The sequence below is a fragment of the Protomyctophum parallelum genome (genome assembly GCF_964188405.1).
Source record: "Protomyctophum parallelum genome assembly, chromosome: 22".
NCBI classification, from domain to species: Eukaryota; Metazoa; Chordata; class Actinopteri; order Myctophiformes; family Myctophidae; genus Protomyctophum; species Protomyctophum parallelum.
Window position 1 is genome coordinate 30,095,235 of NC_139714.1, and position 21,470 is coordinate 30,116,704.

At 43.7% G+C, this 21,470-nt stretch overlaps 2 protein-coding genes across 2 annotated transcripts in view; one reads left to right on the top strand and one right to left on the bottom strand.

The window, feature by feature from the left end:
- Positions 1-2,341, top strand: part of dnai7 (dynein axonemal intermediate chain 7) — a gene marked incomplete at its 5' end in the record, with an annotated part of 10,370 nt that extends 8,029 nt beyond the window's left edge. The window contains 4 exons of the mRNA XM_083757357.1: positions 1-213; positions 351-509; positions 1,034-1,147; positions 2,025-2,341. The exon at positions 1-213 is cut by the window's left edge and continues 2 nt beyond it. Coding sequence (XP_083613483.1) covers positions 1-213; positions 351-509; positions 1,034-1,147; positions 2,025-2,300 — 762 coding nt within the window. The 3' untranslated portion in view covers positions 2,301-2,341. The remainder of the gene's footprint in view (positions 214-350; positions 510-1,033; positions 1,148-2,024) is intronic.
- A 3,054-nt stretch (positions 2,342-5,395) lies between these two features.
- The window catches only part of lrmp (lymphoid-restricted membrane protein), a gene marked incomplete at its 5' end in the record, with an annotated part of 38,295 nt that continues 22,220 nt past the window's right edge, over positions 5,396-21,470 (bottom strand). Inside the window, 17 exons of the mRNA XM_083757360.1 lie at positions 5,396-5,599; positions 6,132-6,277; positions 7,685-7,807; positions 9,173-9,265; positions 9,561-9,616; positions 10,094-10,165; positions 11,141-11,184; positions 11,720-11,864; positions 12,688-12,822; positions 14,108-14,248; positions 15,270-15,297; positions 15,414-15,465; positions 15,903-15,978; positions 16,647-16,834; positions 16,947-17,026; positions 17,242-17,288; positions 20,370-20,457. Coding sequence (XP_083613486.1) covers positions 5,457-5,599; positions 6,132-6,277; positions 7,685-7,807; positions 9,173-9,265; positions 9,561-9,616; positions 10,094-10,165; positions 11,141-11,184; positions 11,720-11,864; positions 12,688-12,822; positions 14,108-14,248; positions 15,270-15,297; positions 15,414-15,465; positions 15,903-15,978; positions 16,647-16,834; positions 16,947-17,026; positions 17,242-17,288; positions 20,370-20,457 — 1,657 coding nt within the window. The 3' untranslated portion in view covers positions 5,396-5,456. The remainder of the gene's footprint in view (positions 5,600-6,131; positions 6,278-7,684; positions 7,808-9,172; positions 9,266-9,560; positions 9,617-10,093; positions 10,166-11,140; positions 11,185-11,719; positions 11,865-12,687; positions 12,823-14,107; positions 14,249-15,269; positions 15,298-15,413; positions 15,466-15,902; positions 15,979-16,646; positions 16,835-16,946; positions 17,027-17,241; positions 17,289-20,369; positions 20,458-21,470) is intronic.

Here is a 21,470-nt window from a genome sequence, read left to right on the forward strand (position 1 = left end):
AAGCAATGGAAGACAGATGGGATCAATGATATTTCCTACAAGGCGGCGGAGGACAAAATATCCTTTAAGATGGACTCCTTCCATGCCTTTGTGTTGATGCAGGACACTTACATCCACCTGCCCTTCCAGGGCTGGGAGCTGAGGCCACTGGGACAGGACTCGGTTCGGTTCACCATCAACACAGCCCTCATAGACCTCAGCATCACTGTCCAAGTAAAGAACACACATCTGAAAGCACATGTGTCACATTCTCAGTCAATAAGCATTATGTCTTTATAGTGAGATTGCGTTTCTACGACTACCGTCACAAAATAAAGGGTGAAAAGGATGGATTTCTGTCCGTCCAACAGGGTGACCAGTGTATGCTGCAGTCAGAGCAGGAGAAAGGCCTCTCTCACCTTGTAGGGAGATGGATGAATGGTCCAGCACTGCAGAAAGCCATGGTCAGCGCTGGGGTCAACATCTTTGTCAACGAGTACACTGACAAATACGTCAGTAGCTGTGCTAAGGTCTGTATCAACTGCAGAGGCCTGAAAACACATCTTTGTGTCATAACACAACGTCAACGCCATTGGACATTTTAAACTGGATATTTGGACTTGTTTATTCCTAATGTCTCAGTCTTCCCCCTCCCAAAAGTGCAACTACTCGGGGCATGACTTGCACTGCAATTTGTCGACACAACAGGACTGAAATTGTGTGATTGTACCGAGTGGACAAACTTGTGTGCTGCAATTCTTTACTGCGTTGGCAGCCCCCATCTAGCCCTTTGCATGCATCTGCTGAAATAGTTTGTTGTACTGTATGTTCACTGCCAACATGGTATTCATAGGCATCTAAACAGGAAAACAAGCATGCAACCAGTCCATTTCCTCATGTAGCTGTGATCAGGGTACATTTCCTTAACACTGAACTGAACCGTGCCACCTGATCCTGTAAACACTGTTGCAATGCAATGCTTGCAGCTGGGTTGCAACTTGCACATGATTGAGAATGGTGTTAAAATGAGCTGCGCTGGTCCTCTCCTCGACAGGACCCATTGATAGAGCATGCTGCTTATGAACAGATGGCCCTTCTCTCACCTGCCTATGCCTTCACATGGAGCCAATGGAATGCCAAGTGTGGGCCTGAGCATCTGGTTATGCAGGTACACAAGAAAAGCACACTGAAATCCATTCCTGAGGATTGATTTAATTGAGAGGATCATGGGCAACCATGGCCTTTACACACACCCACACACCGGCATACGTGACATGGCAGTGCACACAGTGACATTTCTCTCAGAATGAGGAAAAGGGGAAGTTGTGTTGTCTATTGTCTCAGACAAGATGTTAATCGATTCGAGCCAGATATGTGATTACCCAGCGGCTTAAAATGCTTGTTACCTGGGACGCCAAACTGCTATCTAACAGCAAACATGCATGTGAACCAAACCAACGTTTGGTTCACATGCCCTGCATGTTTAACGTCTATGTGCATTGTGCACTAGCGATGTTACGATATATTTGATTTATTATCAGAGCAATATTTACACCACCACCATATCAGGATCGGAGGCTAAGGACGATATGTTTCAAAATACATAATTATGCACATTGATGTTAATTATCTGGTGTAATTCATAATTGTTACACATTTTAAATGAAAAAAGACTGATGCAGACTGATGCATCTTTTCAGAAAAACGGCAGACAATTGCTGAAAAACAAATGTGCATCAGTCTGCAAGGAACTTTAGTCTGTAAAAATGTAAAATAGGGTAAACAATAAACATTCTTGGGGTGCCGGTGGCCAAGTGGTTAAGGCACGTACCACATAAACACTTAATATAGAAACCTATATTATAATAGGCACCTGGTAGGGCCAGCGGACCACGGCCATGATGTCCCTACGACTCAGACGTAACCATAAACAACCCAAACCTCTATAGTACAGTATATACTGTCATAATTTTGTAATCGATTAGTTTCATTAACTGCACCCTTACACACTAATCTCCCTCCTATATCTGAACTCTTGTCGGCAGGTATGCGAGCACCACGGTCCCTCGCGGGTGCCCAAGGGCTCATGGAGCGTCTTCCTGCTGGGAGCTCAGAGGTGTCAGAAGCTGAAGATCAAGGAGAAGGACGAGTCCTTCTCTGTAGAGCTCCACCCCGACACGGAGTTCCATTCCACGTTTGTCCACATGCTGCGCGAGGACACCAGCATGGAGGGTGTGGAGAGGATACGGAGATCCCATTACCTGTTTGTTGACACAGTGCAGAGTCTAATTTGTGCCACCCGAACGCTTATTTATTCTTAACCACTTTCAACCTCTTCCCTATTTTTGTCCGTATAGATGAAAATGTTCACATACATATACATATATATTGTAATAGCCCAACTACAAGTTCACAACGCATCGATTGAGCTTTTATATTGGCTATTTGTCACAGGACTCCACTGCATGGCTAAACGTTCATGTGGTTATTAAAGCCCCATTTTGTTTAATCAGTCATCATAATAAAAGGTGGACATATGAGGCAACTGGTATCAATGTATATAAATGCCGCCCGCGATAAATGCGCTGAAAATCTTGACCCGTCCGCCCGCTCTTCCATGAGTTTCCCCATCTCCATACGAGTTGCAACAAGTAAATGAAAAGGCATAGTACATATATATAGGCCCACCCTCCACCCAAAAGCGTACATGTCATTGCCTTAAACCATGGAAACTTACGGAAACTCTGTAAGACAACAGTAGCAGGCAATGATTTGGAATGTTCAACCCGGACATAAGCACCCGGACATAAGCTCTTATGACACTGCCGACCTCTACACATCCATTTGTGGGTTGTGGATACATTTTTATGGGTCTCTTATCGTTTCCTACATCATGGCCCTCATTTATCCACCGTGCGTACGCCAAAATATGGGTGCACGCCGAAATTACCGACATTTACCATTTCCGGCAAAGCTTGAAATTGAACTTGACAACGTTCAAAACTCACGTCTGGTCGGGAGCTGGCGTACGTTTTGTCCTCACCTGTTTTTCTGTCGTAGAACAGCGGAGCAGCATTGTTTGACCAGCTGAGAGGCTGTCACAGGCATCTAAACATATATGTTTTCACTCCTAAAATGTATAAAACTAATAGCCTACATGTGAAGAAATAAATAATTGTAAAAGCATGTCATATGAAATTGGTAGGATATTATCATATTTCCAAGTGTGCAAGCTTATTAAAATCGCGCAATTAAAAACAATCCTGCAAGTCATGCTTAAGCCATTTAAACAGTGTTTTGCATGAGCGCATACTGGTGAATATGAATAAACATTTTAATAATTGTATATACAACCAACAACACACAGTGAAAGTTGCTTGCAAATTGCAATATGTGCGTGCGTGCGGGGGGGGTGAGGAGCAAGGGAGGCAGCAAGGGAAGCGAAGCGAGAGGAGAAACAGACAGCTTTATTTAATTCATGCAGGTTCATTTATTTAAGATACAACAAAACAAGTTGCGTGTGTATGAGAAAGGGGGCAGCAAGGCAAGCGAGGGATTTTTCTTTCCTCCTGTAAGCCATATGTTTATGATTCGTTCATCAATGATCAAACCACTATACATAAACGTTGATTATGACTGCCTTGACGACATGATAGCCTATCTCTCATGCAGGCACTCACCCACCCACAGGACTTTAATATCACAGCAGTGTGCGCACGAATGGGTAAAGGCCAGACCAGCCCACAAACTAATTTCATTCATGGCGATGCGATGTCGATGTGTCATGTAGGTGCATGCGTGCGTGGACATGACAGCAAGGCAAGCGAGGTGAGAGGGAAACAGACAGGGTAGGCCTACAACTTTATTTAATTCATGCAGGTGTTTGTTATTTATTTAACAGGACACCAGTTAGTTGGGCTTGCAAGTTGCGTTTGCGTGTGTGTGTATGAGAGAGGGGGCAGCAAGGCAAGCGAGTGAAACCATGTAACCATGGTTTCAGGAAACGTATTGCCGTTGTTCATGTCGCAAAAACGAGGGCGAGGCTTCATTCCATAGGGCGTGCCAGATAGATTTCAGCAGTCACATTTATTAACGTCAGAACGAAATTAAGGAAGGATCAGCTGTTTGCGATCACTTTATAAATGCCGTGGCGACGTGGGTGTACTACGAAACCTGCACTCGAATCTGTGGCAGATTTTACACTCGATTGATAAATGAGGGCCCATGTCCCTATTATAGGGCAAACATTCAGCGAAAAGAGTAGATCTACAAGCGTGCAGATTTGTCTTTTTCCAGTGGATTTGGTGTAGAACCCCTTTTGGTGTTAGCATAAAGTTATGCTTTAGCTATTGAAAAATAACAGATCTACAAGCTCATAGCTACGAGCTTGTATGTCTGCTATTTTTGAAAAATCGAAGAACGACTGACATAGAAACATAGCTTTGTCAGAAAACTGTCAGGATGTAGAAGACATTTTTAGAATCTGATCTCAGGTCAGAATTGGGGTAAGCCAGTCAGATGACTGGATGGAGTAGGGGCTTCACACCTGCAAGGCTATAATAAACATGCATTGTATGTAAAGCAGCAAACATTATCTTAGAAGCATATTTGGTATTGCACCACACATAACAGGACAGCTTTCTTTCTTAAAATAGTTTTATTTGTGCAAAGTTTTCAAAGCATCCTCTTTGGAACATACAAAAAGTGTATGAAGTTGAAAACGGTGGTCAACACGGCAAGAACCCAAAGAGGGATATATAAATGCTTTGGTGTTTAAGACTAACAAGTTAACAACGTACATCCATAACAATGAAATATGTATGCAACCAAAACATAAATAAAACTGAATTCTTGCAAACAAAACAATAAAAAATAAACTTAAAATAGACATTTTATTACCATTGGGAAAAAAAATAAAAGGTTTTGCTTTGGAGCCAATGAGGGAAGAAGAGGAAGGTCATCCAGGTTAAAGAAGGCAGACAGTGACTCCAGAAATGTTTCTAAAGCAAAATGGACAAATCTGGGCCGCAGGTCCATAACATCCACACAGACCTGGGAGGCAGCGGATCAGTTCAATGCTGCAGTGTCCATAAGCCATTTTCATGTGACTGGTTCAAAATGCGCCAACAGTGAGTTCTGGTTTCAGTCCAGGTAGAGGTCACCCAACGGCATCAAAAGACAAATATTCAGGATCACCCCAGCCTCTGCTGCCATGTTTCCACTTCACACATACACACACACACACACTAACTAACTAAGCAAACGTGACGTGAACCATAAAGACCTCCAAAGAGTTGATCATCTCCCCAAGTCTGTCTGGTGGGTAGACGTCTTCAAGCACTGGTAAACCTCCAACAGACCTCTGCAGAGAAAATGACTCTTCCATCTTCATGAGTTCCATCAAGCAGTATATCTGCAGAGGGCTGATGGATGAGGGCAACCGTCCACCTTGGGGCCCAACGGGGGGGGGCAGGAGTCTAGATGGGGGGCTGTCCGTTGTGCCGGAGCCCCGTGTAGGGCCATAGCAGCTGCTGGATGGTCATCCATGAGTCCCCGGTCCCCACCGGAGACGCGTCGGCTGCTGGCTGCATCACCAGGCGGGCCAGCAGTGCCAAGAGCCCTGCATGGGGTTTGACCACAACATTGTCCATTTTTACTGATTCGTCATGGAATCGGTAAATGTCGAGACTGGGGAACTCAAGAACGTACTTGCAGTCAGTACATGCTCTGAATTACTTCACCGTTTACAGGATTTACATTTCAGATGCCATGGCAAATGACATGGCTATAATTCTGGAGGTCGTAATACAAGAATTACTATTTAAAATACTCCTCAACTAAAGGTCAGATAAAAATCACACCCGTGTGAACTGAGTGGTGCAACTCGCCCCCCCCCCCCCCCTCTCTCTCTCTCATTAGCAGGCAACAGTGCAGCACTAATACTATCCCTCTCTCTCCGTTTCTAGCACAACATCGCCCCTACTGGTACGGTAGTCATACTCATACTGGTGCTCATGAACACATACATAGGTACACATGTGAACACGGACATTGCGGTTCCTTCCTTGGAGTGGTTGCACCACTCAAAAAAAATAATATATATATATATATATACACATTTATATATACAATTAGACTAGAAAAATGATTACCTGCCAGGACCACGACCAAGGCCAGCCACAACCACAAGCCGCTGCCGCTCCTGGCCACCGCAGCCCGGGAGGTGGTGGACAGACTCTGGGACAGAAACGGTACCGTCGCAGACTCTGTTGCAGTTAGACTGGGAGTGGGGCTCGGACTGGAGAGAGAAAGAGGGACCGAATGGGATTAGAACAGAACGGAGTGATGAGAGGGAGGAGGAATGAATGACAGAGGCGGCAGTTAAAAGAAGAGTGAATGAGTAATGAGTTTAGTAAGAACAATATTGTCATAGCCATGTTACCAAAAGTGACCACTTCTCCTCATTAAACCACTTGTATATGACATATACAAGACATATGTCGTATGTCAAGTAGTGGAAATAGCCAATCTACGACGACAATGAAACATGTGAGATCTGCTATTTTCCCCAAATGTTTGCCTGTTATTACTTGCCCAGAATAGGAACACTAGGGTGTATGGGGTTAAAAAAAAAAAGTATAAGAAAACAGAACAGCACTGAACTACAACAAGACTACCGATGGTAGGTGTATAGGTCATTTGTAAAACCACAACTGCATTCTCCAAACCCTGCTTAGAAATGGTCTCATGATCTCACATCACCAGAGACACACATTGAAGATCGGCATCATTGCCTTTGTAAAACCAACGCAACAAAAGAATGCGGACAGCACCGTAGTGCACATGGAAAGGATTTAGTAGACATCAGTGCTGAATGTACTGTAGCCGGCTGCACAGGCGGAGGACAGTGTACTGTCTTTGAGCAGGAGTGCCGATCTGATTTTTACAGTAAATCAGTGCAATAGTCGCTAGCACTGCTTCTCTGCAAAGCTCTGGAAGGCCACGCGATTGTATGGCTTGGAGATGAAACCAAAAAGCAATTCCCACTGTGGATTAGGCACCCTGCACACTTACATCATTACAAAGAGCTCATCCTGTCCTCTGAGAGGTTAAGGGAAAGAGGAAACCAGAAAATAAATAAGCACCGTTGTGTTAAGTAATAAGCAGAAGACACTGAACCAAAGTCGTCCCACAAAATACATACAGCAGAGTCCAAATGGAGTCGTTTAAACATGAGATGCCTTTGCACTTGTGCAATAAAATGGTGCAAGTTCAACACCGCCCTGCTACAAATCTATGCAAGTAAGTGCGAGACATCCTACAGTTTCAAAATAAAGCAACATTTTGTGACGACACAGATCTCATGAATGATACACAGTAGTTGCACGGTCATCACCAGAGAGATAGTGGAGGCCCAGGAGCAAAGAAACTAGCGCAGCCGAGAGCTCCATAATAAAAGACTTCCGTCATACAGAGGTTCAACTAACCCACATAGCCTTTGTTTTACATAGATCTTTCTTTGTAAGCATAAGCATAAATTAGGCTTACAACAAACATTATGCCCCAAATTTCACTTTGCAATTATTTGAACCTCTTCCTCCATTATAAAGTATGCCGAGGACAGAATTCTTTCATTATGTGGCTAGTGTGTGTGTTGGGATAAGGGCGGCAGGGCTAGCAGTCAGGAGGACACGATGGGACTAACGTCTTGAGTGGCAGAATGAAGGAGGTGAGTTTGTTGCCCAGCTCTGTGAGGCTGGACCTCCGTTTCTGTGCAACCCGTTTCTCCTTCTGCTCATCATCCGACAGGGAGTCACCGTGGGCTCTCCTGGGGAGGTGGGTGGGGGGGGAATGTGTTCACCATAATAACACACGGTTCCAGTCAGCACAAACACTAAATCATGCATACACAACCACACATGCACACACACACAGATGTTATCATACAGACACGCACGCAGAGCATGCAACACAAGATCACTCGCATGTGCACGTGCATATGTATTATGTAACCACACACACCATTCAATCATTCCCATGCAAACCAACGGATAATTGGTTTTGACATCTCAATTTGTGTGACTGTGGATTGATTGATCAGCTACAGAAGAGTTTTGCACAATTATGAGCAATTACAGTAGTTAATTATATATATTTATCAAAGTAAAGGTAAAAATAAAAAAAATTGGGGAGCTTCATTAAACTAATATTCTACCATTTTGACAAAACAGGTGGCCAAAACATATCAAAGTGATGACTCTGATGGCTTAATTATTTTTTTTGTCATATTGGTACTTTTCCACCTTGTGGTTCAAACTTCAAACCCTCCATTGGTTTTCCACTGGGTAAAAGTAGTACTGCGAGCCACTGAACCAATCCACGCCAAATGTCTTGTGCACACTGACCAGGAGTCAGGACGCCAAGGAAATACAAACAATGTATACATGGTGTCAATGTTTGTGTGTGGGAATATTTTACATTTTATGAATTCATAAATATCAGATCCACAATATGATCCATCAACATGACAGATTCCAGAGGGAAGCCACGCTGTTATTAGGTCCCCATCTTGTTTGACCATAACCCTTTACCAGAAGGTGACGAGAAAACACTACAGACTACTAATTGGTCAGAGAGAATGTTCACTAGCGTCATACTATACTATATAGGGCTTTAAGCAACTATTCAACTAGTCGACTAGTAAATCCACTAGTTGATCTTGTTAGTATTTTGTTGGTAATTATTTTTTTTTGTTGGCCATTTTTGTAGGCCTCAAGATTAACTAGATTATAGTTATAGTCACCAACAGTTTTTAAATGTACAAATATTGTTTAAAAAATAAAAGGCAACTAGTCAACTAGTAAAAATCACTAGAAGTGAAAGCCCTAATACTATACTGCATTGAAGCTCCACAATACTGTTGATAGACACTGGACATGCCCAAACCTTGGACCAGGTGCACAAAACATGGCTCGTTTGATATCATTGGCGTGACCAGCTCTGAAAGACATTGGACATGGCAGTGTGTGTGTGGGACACACGGAGACAACCCCACATAGGGGATGGGCCATCTTTATGCACCCGGGTCCACTGAAATGTATGCTTGCAGGGTGCACACGTACATTTGTGGAACACAGACATGAGTGGTCAACATTGCTCTCTCCTCCTCCTCCTCCTCTCGGCCATCTCTTACCCGTACATATGCGTCATAAGTGACGGCTCCTCCATATCAACCCAGCCACCAGAGCTAACATAGCGCTTTAGCGGGGGCCGCACTGTGCTCTTCCTACAGTAGATGGCGCCATATCACATACATAGGAGCAGACAGGAACAACAACCCTGTCATTTCATGGTATGCCAATTAAACAACACAACAACTGCGGCCAATGACTTCAGTCAGCGACAAGCATGTGTACGCAAACGTGCACACACACACACACACACACACCCCCACACAACCAAGCACACACCCACACACGCACCCTTGGATTTTTCACGCAGTATCCAGATATGAGCATATTATATGACCAAGCTGATCTTCCCATAAGCCTGACACACACACATAAGAAAAAAATACCTACCAGGGGGATCTGCGGGTCAGTCTCTCTCCGTCATCTGTGGTATCCTGTGTTTTTCCCTGGAAATTCAAATGCATGTGAGCTGCGACCAGTAAACAAGACACAGGCTTTAACGAGCAGCTGGACAACCTTCAACAGTGGCCACCATTGATTTATCAATGCTCATATTAGCCCATGTACTGTTTAGAACATGAATAAGCCACAGTACACAGTTCGTTTCAGTTGTAGTAACACTGCGGAGCTCGACAACCTCAAACATCCAAAGATTAACCGTTTATAGTTTATACTTGCAGATGTAAAAATAAGTTCTGACTAGGCACCATGAAACATTTTTTTAAACACAGAAGGACCTCAGAAGCTTTCAAATATAAAATGACAATTTCCAATGCTACTTATGCTAGGCATGCCAGTGTTACCATGTCATAATGCTACTTATGCTAGGCATGCCAGTGTTACCATGTCATAATGCTACTTATGCTAGGCATGCCAGTGTTACCATGTCATAATGCTACTTATGCTAGGCATGCCAGTGTTACCATGTCAAAGTGCATGCCGCTTCCAGGGGAGCGGGGAATGGCTGCTATGCTGACCCGCCGGGTAGAAGAGGACTACAGGGACAGACAAGAACAACAAAACAATCATCTGTGGAGAGCACGACTGAGACATACATCGGTTAGGCCGATATATCGGCCATTATTTTACTATTTTGATGACACTGGTATAGCCAATTACGCAGCAGACATGTCCCAGCCGACGGGTTACTGTATATGAACGTTTAAATGTGATGATATTGACTTTTGTTATTTTTCATGTCATGTTTATGAAGTGATTGCATAGGGCCCGAATGGAAACAAGACCACAACTTTTTTTTGGTGCCATCACTTTTAGACCAAGTGTTTGACTGTACTCTGTTGCCGTTTTTACATTTCTGTCTAATATACTATTCAATCAAACAATCAAATGTAGCTGGTCTAAAAGCGTATACATGTAGACCATGTGGCAACAGGCTCTAATTATTATTAGGGATGCACCGATCCGGCTTTTTGGCATTCGATACCGATTTCGATACATGGGGGTCCAGTATCTGCCGATACAGAGTACCGATCCGATACCCCCCACAAAGAAACGAAATAACCTATTAAGCTGTATGCCTCACTGTGTGGAGTCTGGAATCATTATTTTGTGTAAGGCAACATCAAGGCTTGACTTAAACATTACTTTCCCAACTTTGTAAAACAAAATGTAACAAACACAGATATAAATGCACTGAATTATTTATTAAATAACTGTGCAACAATTAGACCAGGTTAATGTGTGCGCAGGCTAGCCTGGCTGCATTCCACATGTTATACTGTCAATACTACACTGCTGTGTCACAGAGGAGGTAGAGTTGTTACATACTGTAATTACACATAATTATCGGATCGGATAATGGATAGGCCACCGATCCGATACCCGATCTAGAATTTTAGCCTGGATCGGCGCCGATCTCCGATACGAGTATCGGATCGGTGCATCCCTAATTATTATGCATCATATTTCAAGCTAGAAAAGTTCAGAACAATCTTAAATCTATGCCACACCTTGTAGTACTGTGATGGTGACGGCTTCTTCCCCCGGAAGTCATCTGGAGAAGAGGAAAAAACATGCGTGGTATTATGTTACTGTGGCAATGGCAAATGACGTGGGTGACTTGACTTCATCATCATACATATTCATATTCAAGATCTACCCACCCCAAAATAATATTATCCAATTGCTGAGAATAGTTTGAAAATGTACCTGAAGGGGCTTTGGAATAGAGTTGTTGGTGTTACATATAAGACAAACACGCGGAATGGGAAATAGAGGGAGGGGAAAATGGAATTGGTACCGTCAGTGTTTTGTTTTGTATAACTTTGTAATGCTACTGACGTTTGTGCACAGCAACACTCTTGAAAACAAAGTATTGCATTGTGGGTTTGAGCTGACAGGCCCTATTTGATGTCATTCATTGCAGACACCGTAATTCAATGATGCAGATGCTTTTTTCCATCTTTTTTTTTAATTACATTTTTTACGGCCATGTGGTGATCTATCTGCACAGCCTTTGTGATCTACTGCGTGGTCTCTACCTTTTGGGCACCAGTGATCCTATACGATGCATGTGAGGCCGCCTTTACCTTGACTGTGTGAACCGAAGGACCTCTCGCTCTGCATGAGGGTCTCTCGGAGTTCCAGCAGCTCGGCGTGCTCCTTGGTGTACGTCCTCCTCAGGTTGTCCACGTGTTGAATCATCACCTCCACCGCCTTCCCAATACGACTCTCCTGAGGACCAACGACAACAACGACACTGTGGGCGAGTTTCAGCACCTCCAATGACTTCCCCAACCCCGACACCGGGAAAATAAATCTATGGCACGTTTAGGTTCATACCAAAATGCATTGAACCATAAAAAAATTGAATGAAACTAGGTCGAACGAAACGGTATACGAGATACCAAGAGTCAAAGGTTGTGGAAATAATTATTTAATTTATTTGTCTTTGGAATGAGCAGTCTCAATCCAAACTGTCAATGGTTGTGTGTTTAAAAATCTACTACTGTGGAAGGGTTATCATATATTATTCACTTATATTGATCGAATACCGAACTACTCGCCCCTTTACCAACTCGCCCCAGGCGTACAGCCGGCAGAACTGTGCGGCCTGGTATTCCTAAAGTAACCTAAATAAATTATGCCTAAACGGTTATTCCTAACCTTAACCTCAGTAAAACTATGCCTAAACCTAACCCTATACCTAAACTTAACCCCAGTAAAACCCTAACCCTAAACTTATTTCTAACCTTATTCTCAGTAAAACAAAATAATACAATAACCTCCAGTCCAAGTGGTCGGCGGAAAAATCGAGGGGCGTGATGGTTTAGGGGCGACCGTTCCCGATACCTATTGATCCTAAGAACAATTTAATATAATTATGCCCACTCAATTCATAATTAATGTTACAATTTTGGAGGTCTGGCTCATGGACTACGAACCAAAAAGAACTGAACCGGTTCCCAACCGGTGGAAAAGGGGCCACAGTGTGCGAATGCATACATATACTGTAGTGTACAATACATAAACATCCGGTACACCCACACAGTCCCACCTGGTGAATGGCTCCCAGCATCTCAGATCGGCTGGACACCCTGGTCATGGACTGGATGAGTATGTCCAGGTTCTTCTGGAGTCTCTGGATGATCTCCATTGACTGGTTATCGTCTTCACACAGTGGGATCAGTGCCTGGAATATGAGAGAGAGAGAGAGAGAGGGAGAGAACATTACTTAGATCGATAACAGGCCTTACGGTTCCCATCGGCCGATCTACCGGCCACTTTACCCCTGAGTCAACGTCTGTATAATGCAGCCATCGATGTATGCCATGTGGCTTATGCCACTACATGTACGTGCACGATGCCACAAAACAGAATCCGGTTCTGGCATTAGCCTTTACTGGTTTACCAACTGTTTACCGACTATAGTTGGTAAACCGGTAGCTCTGGTCCATAGCCAATGCTTCTATGATTCTGCCCTGCATTGGCTCTGCTACTTTCGCTTTTCAATCTCACATGGAACTCAGACCAGCCTCTCCTCTTTAGCTTATTTAAAAAGAACGTTTTTGCTACTCACCAAAACAAAGGCGGGTTGTGTCATTAGAAAGCCTACTTTCCTTAGTGGACGCACTCTGAGCCCCCCACCACACGTATAAACGGTACCAGAAAGGGATTTATTTTCAGGAAAAATATTCTCTATGGGGCAGTTCTCCGGGAAATATTGGTAGAGGGCGCATTGGAGTAACTAAAAGTATTTTTTTCCCGGTGGAAACAAAATCCCATTTTGGCCAAAAAGTACCGTTTATACGTGTGGTGGGGGGCTCAGAGTGCGTCCACTAAGGAAAGTAGGCTTTCTAATGACACAACCCATCTTTGTTTTGGTGAGTAGCAAAAACGTTATTTTTATTTACGCTAAAGAGGAGAGGCTGGTCTGAGTTCCATGTGAGAGTTAAAAGCGAAAGTAGCATAACCAATGCAGGGCAGAATCATAGAAGCATTGGCTATGGACCAGAGCTAGTAAACCGGTAAAACTGAAAATAATTGTCTATTTCCTCAAGTAGTTTATTTTACATTACAGTCACTGCTATTTTTGAAAAATCGTTAAAATGTGCCTCAAATCTTTCCGAAAATTGTCATGATTTAGAAAACTTTTTTCTTTTAATTTCGACATCAGGCCTAAATGGGTTATTATTAGTAGTAGTAGTATTAACCCATTCTGACCGGGCACCCATTTTGGTGTCAGCATCATGTTATGCTTTAGCTATTTAAAAATAGCAGATCTACAAGCTCATATCGCGCCACCGAGTGGCGCGATACGAGCTTGTAGGTCTGCTATTTTTTTTAAATCGAAGAGCGACTGACATTTTTAGAATCTGATCTCAGGTCAGAATGGGTTAATCAGACCAGTGTGTGTCCGGCGAAAACCTCGTATGAATCTGATCTCAGGTCAGAATGGGTTAAACACACACACACACCTGCAGTAAGCCCTGACAGCTGGAGACCTCCTTGCGGACATTGTCCTCAGCCAGGTTACGAGACCTCTCCTCTAGACGCAGCCTCTTCTCCAGGGTGAACATGTCACACTTGAAGCCCAGAGACAGACGCTGGAAGTCCGTCTGACCAAACAAAACAAAACAAAACACATTCTGTAAATGACAGCCATTGTCGTAAGCATACACTACGTTGAATTACTTTGTGCGGCTAGCAGAGGACTGAAGTAACTGTTGCTTGAAAATATACCCAGACATTTACTCAAGTCTGTGATTTTCATTGCTTGGATTAACCACTTTCCAACACATCATTTTAGGCATATAGCAGATGCTCTTAATCCAGAGCGATTTACAGTAAGCAAGGACAGCACAAAGGTACATACAGTAAATTGAATGCATAGAAATAGACTGATGATATTTATGGTTCTAGATAAGAGTAGAATATCTGAAAACTAAATCAATAGTCTGTACATTGAAACTACAGGTCAACAATGGCCTGACATCTGTCTATACAACATGCTGCATAAGCAGACACAAGCTACAGGTCAACAATGACCTGACATCTGTCTATATAACATGCTGCATAAGCAGACACAAGGCAGCAAGCAGACGTTTCGGGGGCCGGGTCTAAAATTTATGCTTTTGAGTTTTATATAAAAAATAATTCTGTTCTGTCTGCTTGTGTATGCATCTATTATGAAGATGGTACTGATAGGGGTTTCAATTTTACTCTGATAGTTCTCAAATTCTGTCCAAACCTGACCCCACTCGACCCGACCCGATGTTTTAGGGCCGGATTGGGGCCTAAAAGGTATGCTAATTAGTCGGGCCGGGCCTCGTGCTGGAACACTTGGGGCTGGGCCTTAAGTTTCAGGCCCGTTGAGAACTCTACAGACTACCCACTGCACTGTGATTGGTGAAAATGTGATAGTGAACACCAGATGGTGACACAGGGCTTTGCAGGGTTTCTTTTTACAATAATTGTATTGCCTTTTTGCTGCATTACATTAAAAAGCTAGATTTGGCTAAATATAACTGGCAAAATATAATCTCAAGTGTATTGATCGGCCTATATGTGCTTAAATCAAAATAAACCTACACAGACAGGTTGGGCGTACACACAAAAGTAAATGCATACCATACATACCTCAATCTCCTTATCATTGGCCGTCAAGCTGCAGAGAGAGAGAGAGAGAGAGAGAAAATGTGGAGACAGGAGCATAGATACAATCTGCATGTTTTTTTTAACATCAATTAGCCTAAATAAAACCATCAAAGTTTCTTCAGTTACCCAGTCTTGTCTTCTCTGTCACTGCTGGCGTCAGAAATCACAGACGTCTCGACTAGGCAAAGAGATGAGATGATCGACTGGTTTAGCAGGGTCAATTCAAAACCAGTTCAATGTTCAATGAGGCATTAGAATTCAAATACTAATTGCCAACCATTTGGAAGGATATTACACCTTTGGCATTGACTAAAGTAAACCACTGCTGACATGAGAAGTAGAGCTTACAGTACTACTACATAGGGTACTATATACGGTACAGTTCAATACTGACTATGATTACGCTACTATTCTCTGATCTCCAACCCTGTGAATCTATCTGATGAATGCATGAGTAAGCAGAAACTGGGGGTGGCAATGAAGGGCCGGGAAGTCTGGCGTGGCATTGTGAAATCCATGATCTCGACCGCGGTCGAAAGATCTAACATTTTCACAAACGGGAAAGCATCTTGGAATGAAACTTTATTTCATTTTCCACACGAAAAACAAACTCACCTTCCTTCTCGGAGGCGGTGCTGACCTCACTGGGCACCCGGTGCTCCTCAATGGCCTCCATGCTCTGCGACAGCTCCTGCAGGACGAGTGCAGATGTTACCCTTTCTCCCATCACTTCAGTTCTCTTCACACGCCCACTCTCAAACAGTAATCCATCCAGTCGTTTATCGTCAATATCGCTGTCCATGATGCCTTCTTCGTCATTCCCACTGTGGTCTTAACATGAAGGTAAGTCGGTTCTATAATTTGCTACCCATCAGAGCACAGCACGGTGCTCCAGTCTCGCTAACCTGTCCTGTACCTCGATCCCCAAGACGCCAGGAGAAACTAAACTCTGTAACTATGCTCTCTCCAACTCTCTCTTTCACGCGCACACACACACACACAGTGACGAGGCCGGACAGACTGCATTTTCTCATAAATGAATTGCACAATCATACCATTGCGAAGTACAAAACCTCAGATCTGTTCCTTTTTACAATGACTCATCGTAAAATGTCTTCACACAGACCTCCATCATAGTAGCCAGTCATGTTAAGAATTACTATTGACCATAAAAAAAGGTGAACTGCATTTTTTTTTAAATAGCAAAAATATCCTCACAAGAGCTTGCAGGTCTGCAATTTACCTCTATATTCACATGCCCAATATACTAGGGACACGAGGGTTAAAGTGATTAATAAGTGGAATTAAATAATTCAACCTTCAAGCTAAGAAGAAAACAAGACCAACAGCAGTACTTACCAGCTCTCTTTTAAATTTGCAACGCAAGGAGAGTGTGTCCTTTTTGGCCCCTGGGGACACCTGTCCGCCTAGAGCACTGTCATCTGCTTGGCTGGGGTCAGAGAGCGTGACCTCAGCTTCACTGGAGCCCAAACCCATCGCAGAACCGGGAGAGCCACCATCGGGGAGAGTTGCAAGGATCTCTGTTCCTGGAAGATGATTCAATTATCAGTTGATGCAAATGCAATTACACTCTCTTCACCATCTAGACATGGAGCCAGAAAACAACAATAGAACGAACACACACACGTACACACGTACCTGCCATGGAGACCTCGGTTGAATGTGCCTGAGCTTGATCCTGTACACCCTCCTCTTCCTCCTCCAATACAGGCAGCAGGCTGGGTGCAGACGAGCACACACAAACACGCCGACAAAAAAAACATGCAAAATTCAACTTTTCCATTTAGGCCACTCCCATTCCATTTCAACAAGGTGTTCCGTTCAGTGATTCTGTGCACGACTGTCCGCAAGCAGAGAGCTTAACAGAACTGGAACCACATCCTGCAGTGCATTATGGGAGCTGTGAGAACTAATCAGTAAGACAGACACTCACCTGTTGTCCTCCACCACTGCTTTAGCTGCCGAGGTCTGGCTCAGACTCTGAGATAGAGAGAGAATGAGGTGTGAGAAAAAGACATGTGGCTTTGTGAAACAGAGGAAATGGTCAATGATTAAAGACACCACACACACACACCCTCCCCCAGTACCTGTTCCATAGCAGTGAACCACTACCCAAGCCCTGCAGAATTCTGATGAGGTGGATAGACGATTTCTTATATAATGTGCTGGTCGGTTGAGAGCCCTACAATTGTGTGTGTGTGTGTGTGTTCGTTCTGTTAAGGGTGCTCAGAGAACACTGGCATGGTGCCGAGTACTGGAGGCGGACAAACGCAGGTTCACGGACGTGTGCACGCCACGCACAAAAACGCTCAGAAAACATCACCACAGCAGACTGTCACCACAGCTCTGCCTCTTAATCTGTATTCATTAGAACGTGATTTATTTATTTTTTATCTGGCCAGCAATCTGTTCGACAGAACGGGCATGCGTTTGTCCACAGCCATACGACCGTGGACAACTTTCTCTTGGCTCTCACCAAACTATTCCTCACTAAGGTGGCAGTCGGCTGAGGCAACAGCCAGGGGCGGAGCTAGATCTCAATTCTCAACTAGGTCAGTGGCTTAGCCCCAGGGCCTAGGGTGGTCAGGAAAAAAAAAGGTTTCACACTTAATCGATGTAAAATCACTCAAGAGTCTAATCAGCAGCCTGCTTATGTCACTGTTCAGATTATGATGCAGAAGCCATGCATCTCCAATGACCTGATCTATAATAAACAAAATGAGCATAAACTAGAAAAACGTGCCCTTCTGGGCACAGGTCTCCACCAGGATAGGAATGTAGGACATTGCAGCTTGCCTTCATCTGGTGGTTGGATAAAAGGGCAACAAAAGTAAATTATCCACAGATCCGTGCAGTTAGAGGTAAAAACACTTTTCGGCCAGTTATAGCGCCACCTTGAGGCTGAGTTGAAATTGTTCATGTGGCATTTCTTCCTCGGCCTAGTGGGAATGTGCGTGCACAATTTCACGGAAATCACGCGATGTGTTCATGATTTGCAGCATTTTGTTTGAAACTGAGCACTCCTGTGAACTTTGGAAGCCAATCAGGATGGAGTCTGAGAAATCTGAAAGACCGGTTTCGTTGAATGGCTCTAGAGAGACTGTACCAATTTGCGTGATGTTTGGACAAAATCTGTAGGTGTACTGTGCAAAAACTTGTTTTGCACAAAGCGGCCTCCCGGTGGCGCTATAACAGGCCGTTCTGGAAAGTTTGGGGCAGAGGTTCATCGTTGGCATCCAGGGAGTGTGTGTGCAAAATTTGGCATCGACCGGGTTAATGGTGGCCGAGATTAGCTGCTCACGGACACACACACGGACGGACGGACGGACGGACACACGGACGGACGGAGTGCAAAACATACTCTCCCCCCATGCCTTCGGCCTGGTGGAGACAATAAAGACATTTCTGGCAACAGTTCTCTCATCTGTTCACCAATCAACCACATCAACTGGAAACAACTCTCCTCCTGGCCTCATCAGTCCTCTCCTCTCACCAAATATGTAAAAACCTTTAGAGAAACTCTCGGAGGTGCCTCAAACAGTATTATAAAGAACTGAAGTCCTTTAAGAAGCATGTACAGTAATCTCTTTAAGAGATGCAGGTGGATTCCAGCGTAAATTCGGCGGCAGTCTGTGCCGTTTCTTTGCGTCTTATTTTAGCTACCCTTGTCTTTCCCCCACTCAGTTCTATTATATTCCATTTTTTCCCCCTAGTCACGGGTAGTGTCAGTTGTCCATGCTTGTTTGTTGCGTTTTCAATGGAGGGAGGGTGTGGGAAGGCAGAGCTCTTGAAATTGGAGCTCATATGAAGAACAAAATTACCTGCCGTTCCCATTAGTGGCCCAGCAGATGTTATCGTTATTTCACCTAGAATCAAATACAACCCATTCAAGTGAGTAACTATCAGCACTATTTAGTATTCATCACCGGTGTCATTTTTCACTTCACTTTGCAGTTGTTCTGTCCCATGTTGATCTGTTCCTGTATTGTATTGTATTGTATTGTGTTTTTTGTATGGATAGTGTTGGACATTTTCAGTAGCACCGAAGAGCTGACTTTAGGACGGTTGGTCGTGACAGGAGTAAATCAATGCTGAGGTGTCAAGCTGAATTTAACACACCGACAATTCTGCTATTTTTGAAAAACATCACCAAACAATCAATTGTATAGCATGCAGAACAGACTTCACAGAATGCAGAACAGACATCCCTAATCAAACATGCAGAACAGACATCCCTAATCAAACATGCAGAACAGACATCAAACCAGAAAATGACACAGCAAAAGCATCCCATAGCTGTGATTTTAAACAGGTTACCAAATGCAGTATTATAGCACTAACTTATACAATGCCTTAATATATGCTGGTATGACATACTGGTATGCTGGTATGACATACAAACAAGCATTATTAAACACCAAACATGACTGAATATAATGCCTACAGACCAAAAATGAACATAACCAAATTTCTACAGACATTTATTTATTCAGATGTCCTTAACTAAGTTTTGAATTCACTTATGGGATTGTTAAGAGAAAGATCTAGAGGAGAGATACATATCAGTTATGGTTCCAAACACACAAATGTAGCACGGCAAACACCTCAAAGCAATAACTCTGTTAGGCCATACACACTAAAGTCCTCTGTGTACTTGCCTCCATCCACTCAAGGACTCAGTAAAGTTGAGAACAAGCCATCCTGTCACCACCAACAGACATGCCACCTGCATAGAGCTGGGTAAACATACATCTGCTAATTCTCTGAATGTTTCGCTCTCGTCTTCATTTCAGACTACCACCACTCTCGTCCGCCCCGTCTCAACCTCAAGCCCAGCCCCACCGCTGCCAAATGCCCAGGAAGGGGGTCCCCCCCACCACGCACACATAATACTGCTGAGAGCAGCTCAGACTGACAGAAGAGCTAGAGACAGAGGTGGAGGAAGGGAGTATATAAAAACAGAAAAGGAAGTAGAAAGTAGAAGTAAAAAGGAGTGTGAGCCAAAGATAACAGGAAGTTATCTCCCCATTTGCAGTGAACTACTTCCTCTTTAGCACTGACCTTGGCAGAACTCATGTCGCACGTCGTCAAACAGGTGTCTCCGCCGCTCTCTTCCACTCCTCCAAGCTTTTCGCTAGTCGGCCTGGGGCTGGCAGGAGTCAAGAGGTCAAAAGGTAAAAGTTAGAGGTCAGATGTGGCCCGCTTTGTTGGGCTCTATATTATTGTCTCCCTTTGGCTCTTTTTTTCCAACTCTCACTCTTCCACCTGGCTGTGCAGGTGGAGTGAATGACTGTGACAGCAGCAATGCACAGAGGGAGGGAGAAAGACAAGGCAAGGAACAGCCCTGGCCTGTCTAAAAGGTGCATTGTGGGTATGCAAAGTTTGGCCGTACAGATACTAATTAGTCTGTGTGTGTTGTAGGAGGGCAAACACAAACGGAGAGAGGGGGAGAGAGCTCCCATTTGACAGGCAAATGTGTACAAGGTCACATGGAAGTGACACAGATTACTTGAATTGCAATTCCAACCTGGACAACATCAAATCTGACACTATTTCACACACAGACTATCAGACTTGCACAGGGCATGGGCACAGACATAGCCTACTTGTATCCACAGTAACATTATCAGGGTTGATTCAGCTTTCAAAAGGGTCTGGTCCACAATATTCGATACACCATGATACCCATGTACCCGTCTAAATATGATACCCATGTACCTGTCTAAATACTTCCTTAATGTCAATGAAGTCCACAGCCACAACACCAGAGGGAGTTCAACAAACCATGTGCAACCCAGAGAACGCCCTACCCACTGTCATTAAATGTGAATCCCTTGACTCCTTCAAACCCGCTCTCAAAGGGCATCTACGGACGGCTGCAATTCGAAACTGGCCCCTGTAAAATTTGAATCCCCCCCTCACTGTATACAGTATGGTTTTTCTCCCTTTATGATGATTTCCTGTTTTTAGCTATATAGAAGTGTATATTTGTACGTCTCTAAATGTTATGAATTGAAAACGGTGGACCCTCTCATGGTGTCATCCACTCAGTTAACAGTTTTTTGTATTGAGTTGTGCTTGAAATGTAATTCTGCAAACTGTTAATAAATACTTCAATCAATAAATGTAACCAAATGTACCCGTAAGGGCACATTTGGTACA